Source organism: Monodon monoceros, unplaced genomic scaffold (assembly GCF_005190385.1).
Source record: "Monodon monoceros isolate NGI ecotype Baffin Bay Population unplaced genomic scaffold, NGI_Narwhal_1 Super_Scaffold_13, whole genome shotgun sequence".
Lineage (NCBI taxonomy): Eukaryota > Metazoa > Chordata > Mammalia > Artiodactyla > Monodontidae > Monodon > Monodon monoceros.
The window spans coordinates 76,379,249-76,395,533 of record NW_021703769.1 but is presented as its reverse complement, the minus strand read 5'-3'; the positions used below and the strand labels follow the sequence as shown (position 1 = coordinate 76,395,533).

Here is a 16,285-nt window from a genome sequence, read left to right as displayed (position 1 = left end):
GCTCAGTAGTTGTGGCCCACGGGCTTAGTTGCTCTGCGGCATGTGGGATCTTCCCAGACCAGGGCTCGAACCTGTGTCCCCTGCATCGGCAGGCGGATTCTTAACCACTGCACCACCAGGGAAGCCCGAGATGAGATTATCTTGATTATCTGGGTGGGGCCACAGGGGTCCCCTAATGAAACCACAAGGATCCTAGTATAAAAAGAAGGAGGCAGAAGGGGATGACAAGGGAATCCAAGGGCACATTGGTGCCCTTGCTGGAAGGAACCACAGGTCAAGGAATTCCAGCCCGAGGAGCTGGGAAGGGCAAGGCACAGTTTCTCCCTGGGAGCCTCCAGAAGGAGCACAGCCTGTTGACACCTTGATTTTAGCTCTGTAAAACCCACTTTCTGCCTTCTGAACTCCAGAACCGTCGTCAGATAAATGTGTGACGTTTAAAGCCTCTAAGTTTGTGTAATTTGTTATAGCAGCAAGAGGAAGTTAACACAGGGCTTGTGACAGAAAGAGGAAGGCAGAACAGGAGACAGCAACCTTAACTGATGTGGTGAAAAGATGTCACTTCAGCAAATTTTACAAAAACATATGTGCATGTGTTGCTAGGATCCCCCAAGGCCATGGAAGTGGCCGGTGCAAGGCAGGTGCCCAGAAGCTTTTAAGTTCCATTAACTTCATGGCAAATCTATCTCTGTGTCAAATGAACCAAAAATTCAGCTCTTTATCTAAAGTATAGAATCTGGTATTAGGTGAAGTTATCAATCTTTAGTCTTACTTAGGTCATCATTGGTAGAAAATATCTTTTTAAAAGCATTTTTTTCTCATTATGATATATGCTGTTACAAAAATTTTAGCAGATACAGAAAAGTACACAGAAAAAGAAATCACCTCTAATTCCATTACCTAAAATTACCCACTATTCACATTTTAAAATATGCACACACAATTTTTAAAAACAAAATTAGAAACATTCTACTGTATATAGGTTGGCATTCTGCTTTATTCACTTTTCATTATTTCTGAGCATTTATAATACTGAAAAACCTGATTTTTGAATGAATATATAATATTCTATCCTATGTATATGCCATAGGTTAACCATAACATTACTGAAGTTATTTTCCTGGTACAAATAACACTACAATAAACATCCAAGTTGTATGTCAATTGTACCTCAAAAAAAAAAAAAAATTCCAAGGATGTAAACATTTCCGGACACGTTTATTTCCATGGGCTGGAATCATGTCAGTGGCTCACCTGACTCAAAGGGTATAAATTCCTTTATACCATCGTGCCACCCTGACCCAGTGATCCAGATGAGCCTCACCAGTGACACGTTGGTGCCACGCACCCCTGACGTGATGTGATGAGAAGATGAGGCATCTCACCTCTCCGGTCTTCTTTCCATAACCCTGGTCTAAACAGGAGGGCTACGTCAGAGAAACCCAAACGGAAGGAGATTCGATAAAATACCTGACCGGAACTCTGCAGAACTGTCAAAGTCATCAAAAATAAGAGGAGGGCTTCCCTGGTGGCGCAGTGGTTTAGAGTCCACCTGCCGATGCAGGGGACACGGGTTCATGCCCCTGTCCGGGAAGATCCCACATGCCGCGGAGCGGCTGGGCCCGTGAGCCATGGCCGCTGAGCCTGCGCGTCCGGAGCCTGTGCTCCGCAACGGGAGAGGCCGCAACAGTGAGAGGCCCGCGTACCGCAAAAAAAAAGAGATTGAGAAACTGTCACAGATCAGAGGAGCCTAACGGGACAGGATGATTAAATGCCATGTGGGATCACAGGGTGGAGCCTGGAGCAGAAAAAGGACATCAGTGGAAAAGCTGATGAAATTCGAGTGAAGTCTGGAGTTGGTTAATAGTGATGTACGGTATTGATCTATTAGTTTCGGCAAATGTACCATAGTTACATATAACGTGCCACAGTTATGTAAGTTATGGGTGAGGAGTATGTGGGGGCTCTCTGTATGATCTTTACAGCTTTTATTTATTTATGTTTTTGGCCAGGCCACGCGGCTTGGTGGGATCTTATTTCCCCAACCAGGGATCGAACCCGGGCCCCCTGCAGTGAAAGCACAGAGTCCTAACCACTGGACCACCAGGGGAGTCTCCAGCTTTTCTGTAAATAGTAAAAGTATTCCTAAGTACGATAACATTTTATTAAAACACACACACACACACACACACACCTCGGTTTCTGAAGGCTCGAGGAAGGGGTGAGTGAGAATAACTGTTTAATGAGGGCAGAGTTTCAGTTTAAGAAGATGAAAAAGTTCTGGAGATGGGCAGTGGTGAGGGTCACACAGCAGTGTGAATGTACTTAATGCCACCGAACTGTACACTTAAAAATGGTGAAGATGGTAAATTTTACGTCATGTGTATATATATATATATATATCCTACCACACACACACAAAACTTGATTTTCTCAAGAAAATGTCATAGCTCCCATCCAATCCGTCGGTAAGTCCTAGCAACTCTACCTTCATCAGATCTTTGTGGTCCCATTGCTTCTTATGTCCGCCACTCCCACCCTAGTCCAGGCCACCAAAACCTCCCACATGAACCATGGCCTGCAAACTGGTCTCCCTGCTTCCACTCGTGTTCCACAGTCATCGACTGTTGACACAAACACCCCCCGCCACTGCCATCACTCCTTTGCTCAAAACCTTCCAATGCCTTCCCACTACCTGAGGGAAAAAGTCCCAGTCTTGATATGATCTGGTCACCAGCTGCCTCTTTTTTTTTTTTTTTTTTGGCTGCACCGTGTGACATGCGGGATCTTAGTTAACCCGACCAGGGACTGAGCCTGTGACCCCTGGCATTGGGAGCACAGCGTCTTAACCAGTGGACTGCAAGGGAAGTCGCAGCCTCTTGTACTTGACCTCTGACCACACCTTCTTTCCTCACTCTGCTCCAGTGTTACTGGACTTCTTGATATTCCTTGAAAACACCAAACTTGTTCCTGCCAAGGGGCCTTTGCACAAGCTGTTCTTGGTGCTTTGAACACTCTGCCCCCAGATACTGGCCTGACTCACTTCCTCACTTCATCTAGGTCTTTGCATAAAGGGCAACTGCCCAGAGAACTTCTCCCAGACCACCGCCCTTAACCATCTGTTCTCTCCCTTAAACCTCTGTTTTCTGACCCTTGTTTTATTAATTATTTTTTAAAAATATATTTATTTATTTATTTGGCTGTGCAGGTCTTAGTTGCGGCATGTGGGATCTTTAGTTGCGGCATGTGTGTGGGATCTAGTTCCCCGAGCAGGGCTCGAACCCAGGCCCCCTGCATTGGGAGTGCAGAGTCTTAGCCACTGGACCACGAGGGAAGTCCCCCTGACCCTCATTTTAAAATAATATTATATTTACTGATACACACACACAGAGTTTGTTTATTGTCTGTCTCCCCAAGTAGAACATGAAATCTATGTGAGGGGGACCTTATCTGTCTTCTCAAGTCTTCTGGCCCCAGCACCTAGAAGACCTTGACATATAGGAGCTGCTTCATGAATATTTGTCAAAAGAAGGAATGTGGTCAGTTCTGGGGTAAGATATTTCTAGTTCTCTTCAAATAGGTCTGATGCTTTTTAAAAAAATTCATTCCAGGGTTGTTTTTTTTTTTAACATTTTTATTTGCCCTCAGATAATCTAGGATAATCTCCCATCTCAAGATCCTTAGCTTAGTCACATCTGTAAACTTTCTTTTGCCAAATAAGGTAACGTTCACAGGCTCTGGGGATGAGGACAGGACATCTTTGGGGGCCGTTATTCAGTTTACCCTAAGTTGCTTTAAAATTTTCTCTTTATAGTTGGTTTTCTACAGTTTAAATATGATGGGTCTAGGTATGCGTGTGTGTATGTGAGTGAGTTACCTGTGTGTTTGGTATTTTGCCAATGGACCCAATAATGTTCTTTATGGAAAAAGTAAATCTCTCTCTAGATTTTTTTCTGGTCCAGGATCCAATCCAGGGTCACACTTTCTATTGGCTGTCCTGTCTCTCCAGTCTCCTTCCATCTGGAACAGACAGATCTCCATCTTTGTCTTTCGTGAGACTGACATTTATGGAAGTGCAGCCCAGTTATTCTGTAGGATGTCCGTAAATGTGGGTTTGTCCTATGCTTCCTCCTTGGAGGCAGGAATGCCAGGACGCGGCACTGCCCCTCCTCAGTTCCTCCCACCAGGCAGCTCGGGAGGTCCCTCCGTCCCATTACTGCTGATGTTCCCCTTGGTCACTTGATTAAGGGGGTGGCTGTCAGGTTTCTCTACTTTTATAAAGTTACTGATGTTCCGTTTTGTAATCAATACGTTGTGATCAGATGCCTTGAGGTTATGTAAATCTCCCCTCAAATTTTCACCCACAAGGTAAGTTTTACACTTTGGATGTAAAACAGATGCATATCAATGGATTATTAATTTTTTTAAAAATTTATTTATTTATTTTTGGCTGCGTTGGGTCTTTGTTGTGGTGAGTGGGGGCTACTCTTCACTGTGATGCACGGGCTTCTCATTGTCGTGGCTTCTCGTTGCAGAGCATGGGCTCTAGGCGCGTGGGCTTCAGTAGTTGTGGTACGCGGGCTCAGTAGCTGTGGTGCACGGGCTTAGTTGCTCCGTGGCGTGTGGGATCCTCCTGCACCAGGGCTTGAACCCATGTCCCCTGCATTGGCAGGTGGATTCTCAACCACTGCACCACCAGGGAAGCCCCTGGATGATTATTATTATTTTTTTGCCCCTGGATTATTAATTTACCTTTGACTTTAAACAAAAGTATTCTCAAACAAGGTAACGGAGGGGCCTTCATTAAATTTTCAGATCTAGAGAGATTACATTTATACAATTCCATCCATAATGTAAGAAAAAAATTTCTTAATTATCTGACAAGCCCATCATCCCCTATAAAAAAGGATATGTGCACACAGATAGGATGTAACACTGAAGCTGAACATCAAAAGTGTCGGTGAAGTGCTTCACCGTTCTGATGCTCGGCAGTGATCCAACCACGTGACATTTTATAGAACTGCAAAGCCATCTCACCATGGACTCAAGGGCAGACACGAGGAACGTCACCACCATCCTGCTCTCCGAGGACTCCTCATTTGTGATGGGCAGGGTGGACATTGCTACTTGGGCCATGATCCCTAGGAAAGAGAAGTATTAGGAAAGTGAGTGGTAGAAATTCAGTGTCCTGCTCAACATGTTTAGAGCTGTGAGGGTCCTCACAGGTGACCTGGTTCAACCCTTCCTTTAAAGGTGAAGAAACCAACACTTAGAGACAGTAAGTGCTTTGCCTAAGATCTCTGTAGAGCAATGCTAACTTTCCATAGTGTATTTTCCACTAAACCTAGATATCACCTTCTCATAAAATAAATTCAGGTATGCTAGAGAGGCATGTTAACTATTTCCCAGACGAGGAGGAAGGAAGGTAAGGAAGGTCCTTTATTGATCCCGTGTTGTTTTGTCAGATTTCAGCCCGACCATGTCTGGCACCACATTCTGGTCCACATACACAGGAAGAGGAGAGAAGTGGCTTTGTGTATTACAGATGGGAAGGGAAAATCCCTTCCTTCCTTTTCCTGCTAGGACTTCTGCATGAAAGCTCATTCTAATTTTCCCCAGACTCTAAATCAAGTGAGCATTAAAAAGTTTCTTTGCAAAAGTTTCTCTAACATCATAAAAAGAGTTCTTTGAACTAGAGCATACAATGTAAGCACTTGTCATTGTGTCCTGCCCCTGCAGTATCTGGCTTAATTATGTCTGTAAGCAAAAGATAAACAGATCAACATAAATATGTATGTGGGAGGAAGCCTAAGGATCTATGGGGGTGAAGTACGGTGGTCCTATAAGGCTATTCAGAAATATTCGCAAACGTTTCTTTCAGAGCCCGTGGTTCAATTCCTTGCCCACTTGAAGGTATGTGGCCGCGTGCCTTGCCTTGGCCAAGGATGTCAGGGAAATGACGTCACTTCCACGCAGAGGTTCCTGCCACACTCCTTGCTCTGCAATGGATCTGCCACGTTCCATATGGTTGGGTTCCAGATTGGGGAAACTGTGGATCAGACCCACAGCCAATCACAAGAGACCTCTAGGGCAAGCAAGGAATAAATCCTTGCTCCTTGAATGCACCAAAATCTGGTGGTGTTTTTAACCATCGCCTACCCTAGCCAATCTGGATGGATATAGCAGGCTGAAAAGGCATTCTAAAAATATAACTACTCATCTATCTAGATCTTCTGAAGACACTTGAGGATCCTTGAGGATCTCTTAGGTTAGAGCTGAGGTCTTCCTGAGAAAGAAAGAACGGAGACTAACTAGCATGTACAGAGCCATTAGGATGCAAATTGTTTGACTTAAAATTTTTTTATAACTTTCCCTATTGTGAAATAGAACATGAGAGTGTGACATCATACCAGGAACATAAATTAACAGGTAAGACCTGGGCACGAACAGGTGAGGAAATATACTTCAATTTGAAGATTTTATTTTATTTATTTATTTTTAAAAATATTTATTTACTTAGGCACGCTGCGAGGCTTGCAGGATCTTAGTTCCCTGACCAGGGATCGAACCCCTGCCCCCTGCAGTGGAAGCGCGGAGTCCTAACCACTGGACTGGCAGGGAAGTCCCAATTTGAAGCTTTTAAATAATTATCTTAATATCAAGACTTTGACACTCTTTGACACTTGTTATCACACCCATATTTGAAAACAGATAGAAGTCTGTGAATGTTGTTTGTCATAACAAGGACTCTATTCCCACAGAGCTGGAGTCAGAAAAAGCAGCAAGCAGCACCACCAAGGACATGTGTTAAGTCTTAGAAACTCTTTCCTCTAGCATCTAGATTCCATGATGATCACTAAGTACAGCAGGCCGAAGAAATGGGTATCACAAAGCATGAAACAGCAAAGGCACGCTATTTTTGCCACTTACCAGACTATGCACTTAGATTATGCCCTATCCTGATTCTTTGGGAGCTCAGAATATTTTCATTCATAATTCTTATTTTCCCTTTATTATCCCAGACAGAGAAAAAGGAGCAGATGTATTCTCAGGTTACAAACATGTTGATTTGTCCATGAAAAGCTAGACGCTGGGCAACTTCCTGCCTACTGCTGTTTCCACTTCTCACCTTCAATTGCTGTAGATCTGTTATGTCAATCACATTCAGTGTGTGTTAAGAAATGGGAGGGACACCATACCAACAGCCCGTGGGGATGCCACAGGCGAGGAGAGGTCCTATTCATTACCAGAACTGTTCGAGAGCATCTTAGTACTTTTTGATGGTAAGAACGCTGGAGGGGACTGAGTCCCGTCAGACTTGATGGGGAAGGATGCATTTCGTTTGGGGCTTTCTGCTCTCTAGAAACGGCTGTGGCTGTTCCAGGTCTTAGTTGCGGCACACGGGATCTTCGTTGCCACGTGCAGGATCTCTTTTTAGTTGCAGCATGCGGAATCTTTAGTTGTGGCATGTGGGATCTAGTTCCCTGACCAGGGATCGAACCCAGGCCCCCTGCATTGGGAGCGCAGAGTCTTAGCCACTGGATCACCAGGGAAGTCCTCCCTGGATAGTCCTTAGTCAACGCTGTTCATGGAACATTCCCTGCACCCCTAACCCAGTGGCTGCACCCTCTCCTGCTCCCTTTGCCAGAAAGAAACTGCTATCACACAGTGGCATTAACAGTGAACACCAGAGGACACACCAAGTTAGGCTGGTGACGCAAGCTTACAGGCCATGAGGCATGATGGGCTGGTCCTCACAGAAGCAGGGGCCAGGAAAGCCAGGTTGTGGGTTCCCCAGACCACCAACCTGTTCTGGGACCCCAGTGGGCGGCAGCCCTCAGGTTCCTCCTCTATGACTAAATCAATCACTTACTATGAAGGTTCCTTTCACCTCTGAACTTCTATGGGCCCCCTCATTTTAAAATCAAGGGAACCACATATTACATGAGTCTATGCATATGAAATGTCCAGAATAGGGAAACCTATAGACAGAAAGTAGATTAGTGGTTGCTTAGGGCTGGGAGGTGGGGTAGCTAAAGGGTACAGGGTTTCTATTCAGGGTGATGAAAATGTTCTAACATTGACTGTGGTGATGACTGCCCAACTCCATGCATATATTAAAAACCACTGAATTGGGGGTTTCCCTGGTGGCGCAGTGGTTAAGAATCCGCCTGCCAATGCAGGAGACACGGGTTTGAGCCCTGGGCTGGGAAGATCCCACATGCCGCAGAGCAGCTAAGCCCATGCACCACAACTACTGAGCCTGTGCTCTAGAGCCTGCAAGCCGCAACTACTGAGCCCACGTGCCACAACTACTGAAGCCCTTGCACGTAGAGCCCGTGCTCCGCAACAAGAGAAGCCACCGCAATGAGAAGCCCGCACACTGCAACGAAGAGTAGCCCCCGCTCACCGCAACTAGAGAAAGCCCGCGCGCAGCAACGATGACCCAACTCAGCCAAAAATAAATAAATAAATTTATAAAAAAAAAAGAATTCTGATTAAATTACTTCATATTAAAAGGTCCAACTTGAAATAATTTTTTTTATGCAAAATATTGGCAAAGCTAGAGTTTCACTCCAATTTCTTTTCTTTATCTTTACGTGTCAGCTGCATTACTTGTTGAAATATTAAAATAATTTTCCCATTGGAAGTTACAAAAATCTCACAAAGATTTTTAAATAAGCTTTTAAATATAGTGAACATGTGTTCAATTTTTATCTAAAATAAAGAAAATATTTGTTTTAAAAAAGGACTCACGTGGGTAAATTTGCACTGTTCTAAAGATAAACCTGGAACCAAGCTCTTTAATACCTTACTGTTTTTTAAAACTGTGATGAAGAAATATATTCTTGACCATTATCTTTCAGAGTTAACTAATTCAAACACTGTTAAAAAAAAGACTATGTCTCATTCAGCGGAGTCGAGTCTTACAATGGAAGTAGGTATACCAAAAGGCAAATTCAAGCATGGTCAACATTATCCGAGGAAGCAGTACATATCTTTCCCAGAGAGAACACTTTTCTTCCATGATTTCTTTCATTGTTTAGGGGAGAGGCTTTTCTAGCTCTTTATCAGCAGATGCAACTTTGCCGACACCACACATTTTTTCAGGTAAGTAGTTCTGAAATCTGTCAACCACCCCTAGCGGGCTCTGCGTTGTCTATCACAAGTCCATCCCCTTTTTGGTGGTGGTTTCCCTTTTTTCTTAGAACTTTGCCATCGATAGATCTGTCTTTAGATTTCACGTCGTCTAGCCATAACTTTAATACTTTGCAGTCTCTCTAAAGCCTTATCACATACTTGGCTGGTCACCTAGCAGCTACTGGAACCCTCAAAGCCACAGTATGCTGACTCTCATGTTGATGACATGAATAGTGGATTCATCGTGACCTCTCTGTGACCTCTTGCTAAATCCTGCAGAGCCAGTTTTCCCTGCAGTGTTGACATGGGTCATTGTTTCTTCCATTAATCATCCAATGATGTAGTGTAGGGGCCACGATGTATGAAAAATACGCATTTTTAAACAGTAGAACCAGACACACTGTTGTGAGATGCTCACACTGAGCGCCACCAGAGAGCTGAGCCCACTTAAGGGACTGGCATATTCCAGGCTCTTATGCTTGCACCTAATCTGTAATTACACCACAGTAATCTCTGAGAGGACTGTGATGCCAAAACTTTAACAGAGAATAAAATAACAGGCAGAATGAAACTAGGTGGAACTCAAAAAAGCTATTATCGGTTGGTGTCAACTGTGCTACCAGCAATAATTTTAAAAATGTATGTTTCATAATTATTGCTTTGTTTGCACCCTTTACTTAACAGCAAATGGAGGCAGGAACTTCGTCTTTTACATTTTATGATTTAGAACACACCATGTGTCAACAGCACATCCAAACTAATGAACCATGGTTATAAGCTAATCATGTGGTTTCCCACCTTGAGGACATTTCCCTGAGAAACAAAATCATTGCATTCTAATAGTTAAAAATCCTTGACAATGAGAGCTTGTACCAGAGTTCAAACCCCCAAAGCCTATATGGTGATTAACTTCTCTACTGAAATCTAAAGCACCAGCTTTGTTCATTTAGATCACAGATTTTATATAGTGCTTAACTTTTTGCTTTTTTAAAACTGGAGATGTAAACTGAAACAACTCTCAAATCTCAGTTTTCCCAGCAAACTTTGAGGACTTTCTCTCCTTTTCAATGTTATATTTTACTAATGAAAAGCAAACATCAAAACCAGACTACCACCTATTTTTATAAATAAAGTTTTATTGGAACATAGCCACACTCACTGGCTTGCATCTTGTCCATTGACTGCTTTCCTGCAAAGGCAGGGTTGCATGTGACAGAGACCACATGTCCTCAGAGCTGGAAATATTTATTATCTGACCCTTTACCAAAAAAATTTGCCCATCCCTATTCTAGAATTCATTTCCACCACTTAAATTTTGGAATGTCATCCACTCCATTTATCAAACCTCTGAAATCTTGAAATAGACACCAGCTTTATTTTTTAAACTGTTTCTAAATTTACCTTTTCAAAGGTTAATTTTTCAGGTCCCTGAGGCCTTGATTTTAATTAGCAAGTTCCCAAGGTGCCACCTTCTCCCTGACTCAGCCCAGGCCTACAGGAAGTGGAAACTACAAATGCAGGTGTACCTATTCAACATTCAACAGAAATGTATTGAAGTGGTCAAGAGGTACAAACTCCCAGTTATAAAATAAACTAGTCCTGGGGCATGGTGACTATAGTTAACAATACTGTACTGTATATTTGAAAGTCGCTTAGAGAGTAGATCTTACCACAAGAAAAAAAAATTGTAATTATGTGATGTGATGAATGTTGACTAAACTTATTGTGGTAGTCATTTCACAGTACATACATATGTCAAATCACTATGTTGTACTCCTAAAACTAATACAGTGTTATATGTCAATTATATCTCAAGCTGGGAAAAAATATCCTAGAAAAAGAATAATAACAAATTTCAAGACAACCAGGACTCTTCTGGAATGACCAAGGAGTATGGAAAAGAATTAGACATAATATGTATTTTCAATGTCAAAAAATGAAAAAAAAAGTCAAAATTAAATGCTTGGGAATTCCCTGGGGGTCCAGTGGTTAGGACTCCACGGGTTCAGTCCCTGGTCGGGGAACTAAGATTCCACAAGCCGTGCAGCGTGGCCAAATTAAATGAAAAAAAAAAAAAAAAAAGCTTAACAAATAATCAAGAACTTTAGCTTAGCCAAACAAATGTTTAAAATTTAAAAAAATGTAATGAGCACGTGCTATATGAAAACATACACTGCTGGCAGGAAAGACAAGGGGGAAACAAAGTGATTTTTATGTGAATAAAATCCACATCCTGCGATCTCGAGTTAGACAGACCCGCATAGATACAGGATAGCAGGTAATGAAGGCAAAATGAAAGCCAGAACCCCCCGAAATGGTTCTGAGTCGACAACCTGGGGGATGAGACTGAAAGCATGTTAGCAAGTTCTGCTTGAGAAGAGAGCTTCCAGGCAGCAGGTGTGGGCAAAGACCCAGAGCTGTGGGGCACTAAACAACAGGAAGGCAGAAAGAAAGTTGACCCTTTCCAAATGCATTAACACCTGCAGTAGCCTGGCGCCAAGCCCTGTGTCCACTGAAGGCAAGGTGGCCGGTCATACAGATCAAGCCTTCCTCTCCAGGTGGAAGAAAAGAAGAGAAAAGGCTGCTCAACTCTTCGACAGCAGCTATGAGCAATATCCAATTTGCCAATTTCCAATCCCGTATTTAGACATCTGCTTACTTCAAATTACCAGCAGGAAACTAAACGGTGGCATTTTTGGCTCAGCCATTCCATTCCTTGGTATGTACCCAAGAGTTGAAAACAAATGTCCACACAAAAACTTGAACACTGATGTTCAACAGCAGTATTCATAATGGCCCCAAAGTGGAAATAATCCAAAAACATTCATCAATTGATGGAAGATGAAAATGTGGTATATCCATACAATGAATTATTATTCAGCCATAAGAAGGAATGAAAGAAGCCAGACCCAAAACACTCCCTTTGATGATTCTATCCTTAGGAAATACCTGGAATAGGCAGAGACACAGGGATACAAAGCACATTGGCGGTGTCCAGGGCAGGGATGGGAAAGGGGAATGACTGCCTAATCGATATGGGGTTTCTTTGGGGGTGATGAAAACGTTCTAGAATTACTGGTGATGGTTGCACAGCTCTGTGAATAAACAAAAACCACTGAATTATACACTTTTAAAGGTGAATTTCATGGCGTTATGTCAATAAAGCTGTTATTAAACAGCAAAGCTTGGGTTCGAAGCACGGGGAATATAGCCCTACAAACCTTTTTTCTCCTTTATCTCTAAATCATAATCGTGAGGGACTGTAGTCTAGGACCAGAGCCTTCTTCTGACCTCTAGGTTGGTTTTCTGCCAACAAACCGGCCACTGGTGGCCGCCCCAGTGACCACACCCACGACAAACCCCACACCGCGCGCCACTCGGCAACGTGCGCGACGTGAGGGGCGGTGTCGGGACACCGCCGTGGAACTGGGCGCAGTTACCAGGCAACAGCGTCTGACCCGCCCCCCCACTAACCAATCAAGCGCGTCCGCACGCTGCGCGGTATCCCCACGTACGCCAGCTGGAGCGTGACCTCACGTACATCGGGTCTTAGAGAGCCCAGAGTCTGCAGCACCCGCCCCCACCGCCTCCGCTCAGCCAATCAGAAGGAAGAGGTATGCGTGTTCCGTGCGTGCTACCGTTGCCCCCGCGCCAGGGCTTCCCCGCCCCACCCCCACTCCTCGGGCCTTGCCCGCGGGGCGCCGGTTCGGGGGCCGGTCGGGCTGGCTGCGAAGGGGCTGCTTGCAGCCCGCGCGCCTGGGCGGGCGGTCTCCCCAGGCCTCCCCTCCGTCAGGCCCGCGGGACGAGAAAGTTCCAAGCAAAGCACCCGCTCTTAATGGCGGCTGCGGCGGGGGCGGGGTACGCACCTGAGGTCCCCGCCGGCGGGCCGCGCCCGGCCGGCCGCGGGGTCCGAGGGCTGAGCCACCTGGGAGTGGCCCGGGGGCCGAGGGCGGGGGCCGCAACCGCGAAGAGGCGAGGGCGCGGCGTGTGGGCGGCGGCCGAAGCCCTGCTCTCCACTATCCCTTCTTTTTCTCTTTCTTTTCCTTTTTTTTTTTTTTTTTTTTTTTGGCTTCCTGGAAGGCAGCCTAGACTCGTGTGTCCGCAGCGCCCCAAGTGGGAGTTGCCGTTTCCGGTGCCGTGGAATAGTTCAGTGAAGTCCCTTAGTCCCGCTGTGTTCAAGGCCAGAAGTGCTCGTCCATCTTCAGTCTTAGATGAGTGGCTGCATGTGTCTGGTCTCGCCCCTGACACCGCCCCCGAACGTGGACTACTTTCTTGCTGTTATTTAATTTGATAGTTTCGTATGATTGCAGTTTGTACCTTTAAAGCGGTGAGGTCACAACTCCAGTGACCGGTGAATCTGCCTTAAAGCCAACGAGTTGTTATAATACTGTAACAACGTGTCCTCACATTTTGATGGGGGTCAGTGACATAACCAACCCAGCTGTCCATCAGATGGTGATGGCACTCCAGCAAGTAGTCGAATATTACTATAGTGTTGTTTAAGCAAAGTTACATATTTTATATATGCCAAAAGGAGAATAGAAACCTTTTACCCATTGATCCGATTTAACATAGCTGCCTTGTTTCTCGTTTTAAAGGAATATTCAGACGCAGTTGAAGGCAGCGTTCTCATTTTTTACTGTCTTGAAGTTATGTTCTAATACACATTTTCTTTTGCAAAAAGACAAGTGTCACGATTCGCTGACATTTTTTTCTGTAAGTGGCTCACAAAGATATGCTTCCTAGCAGAAGCTGCTAAAAAAGATGTTATTTCAAGGTAAAGATAACCATCCAGCAGTTAGTTGAGATGGTACCTGCTTTTTTTGACATCATTTTTAAAAGAGATGTTTGAAAATATTTCCATTATGTTATAGTTGATTCTTTCTGTTCGGAAGAGTTATGGTCTATAAATTCTTAGCAAACACTGAGCAAAACTGAATACTGCTCCTAGGAGAAATACAGGATTAGGTTTCTGCCAGCCTCTTCACATTTTGGTAAAACTATCAATACATAACCTTGTTTTATGTGTGTGTCTGTTTAAAGACACCTTATTTAATGTATATTGTTTTTTTTTTTTTTTTTTTTTGCGGTACGCGGGCCTCTCACTGTTGTGGCCTCTCCCGTTGCGGAGCACAGCCTCTGGACGCACAGGCTCAGCGGCCATGGCTCACGGGCCCAGCCGCTCCGCGGCATGTGGGATCTTCCCGGGCCGGGGCACGAACCCGCGTGCCCTGCATTGGCAGGCGGACTCTCAACCACTGCGCCACCAGGGAAGCCCTAATGTATATTGTTGATTCATTAGTTGAACTCATGGCCAACAGCTCTGTAACTCTTGTGTGAAGGAAGCTTAGCTAACACAAGTATTTTCTACGTAAGGCACATCGCTCCCTTGTGCTTGGGAATACTAGACAATGCTATGTTTGAGGACCATTTTAAACAGCAAAATCATCAAAAAAGAAAAAGAAAAAAAAAAGAAAACCCACAAAATGTGGAAAGTGTAGCATTAAGTAGACCAGGAAAAGGACACTTGTTTACAGTGGGAGAGCTGGTGTCACCTTGTTCTACCTCAGCTGGGAACGTGCACGGCAGGCAAAACAACTTTTTTTGCCACTCTACTGTGTCTGCTAATAAGCAAGGAAAGCAGGGTGAGTATTGCTTTTAAATTTACCTATAAATTGTAGGTGAATTCACAAGTATGGAGTTAGTGAATAATACGGATTGATTGAATTTTGTTGCCCAAAACAATGGGAGTACAAAACTCTCATACTTGAAAACTTAACTTGGAAACAATTTTCTAATCTGCTTTAAAATCTTCTATATGGGGGCTTCCCTGGTGGCGCAGTGGTTGAGAGTCCGCCTGCCGATGCAGGGGACACAGGTTCGTGCCCCGGTCCGGGAAGATCCCACATGCCGCGGAGCGGCTGGGCCCGTGAGCCATGGCCGCTGAGCCTACGCGTCCGGAGCCTGTGCTCCGCAACGGGAGAGGCCACAACAGTGAGAGGCCCGCGTAACAACAACAAAAATGGTCCAGTAACTCTCCACCTCAGAGTTAAGTGTAAATGTCTAGACTTAGGCTTCTGGCCAAGGTAAAGTAACAAGGATTGGATTTATCCTGTTGCCTGAAATGACTCAAAAATAAACGAGCAAAATACATGATAATGAGGGAAAATTATTTTGGCACTAAATTTGCCAATTTAAGAGAAATGGACAAATTCTTTGAAAGACACAAATTACCAAAGCTTCCTCAAGGGAAATAGATAATTTGAATAGCCCTATATCTATAAAAGAATTGGAAATTTAGTTAAAAATCTTCCCATAAAGAAAATTTCAGGCCCAGATGGCTTCACTGGTAATTTCTACTGAACATTTAAGGTAAAAATAAATTTACGCAAACTCTTCCCAAAACTTGAAGAGAAGGAGATACATTCTAACTCATTCTATGGGGACAGCATTGCCATGATACCAAAACCACACAAAGACATCACAAGAAGAGAAAGGCACAGGCCAATATCCCTCGTGAACACAGATGTAAACATTCTCAATGAACTTTTTTTTCAAGATAAAAGGAATATATGTGAACACAAAGACTTGTACACAAATGTTCTTAACAGCTGTATTCATAATATCTGAATGCAGGGAAAAGGCCAAATGTCAATCAACAGGTGAATCAATAAACAAATTGTGGTACGTCCATATAATGGAATGGTACTCAGCAGTAAAAAAGAACGAATTACGGGTACGTGGAATCTCCAAATTCATCATGCTTAGTCAATGAAGACACACATCAGAGCCCATATTTTATTATTGTTCATACATATAATTCTAGAAAGGACAAACTATTTTATAGTGGCAAAAACCATGTCAATTTCCTAGTACCGGGGTGGAGAAAGGGGTTGACTGCAAAGGACATGAGGATGATTTTGGTGGGGAAGGAATTATGCTGTGTCTCAATTGTGGTGGTGCTCACACAGCTGAATACGTTTTTCAAAATTTTTCAAACTATAGTTTGGATGAATGCAATTTATTTTACATAAATTATACCCCATATTGCTTAAAAAGCCAGCCCTCACATTCTGTTTCATGAAAAATAATTTAAAATTATTTTAAATTAAACATATGGAGTCACATTGTTTTTGCAAAAATCATC

At 43.8% G+C, this 16,285-nt stretch overlaps 1 protein-coding gene across 1 annotated transcript in view; it reads right to left on the bottom strand.

Annotated features, from left to right (window-relative positions):
- Positions 1-13,698, bottom strand: part of LOC114894416 (general transcription factor II-I repeat domain-containing protein 2) — a 53,827-nt gene extending 40,129 nt beyond the window's left edge. Inside the window, exons 1-2 of the mRNA XM_029221042.1 lie at positions 13,005-13,698; positions 5,035-5,138 (exon numbers count right to left, since the gene is read on the bottom strand). Of these exons, the coding sequence (XP_029076875.1) occupies positions 5,035-5,133 (99 nt within the window). The 5' untranslated portion in view covers positions 5,134-5,138; positions 13,005-13,698. The remainder of the gene's footprint in view (positions 1-5,034; positions 5,139-13,004) is intronic.
- Positions 13,699-16,285: the final 2,587 nt, after the last annotated feature.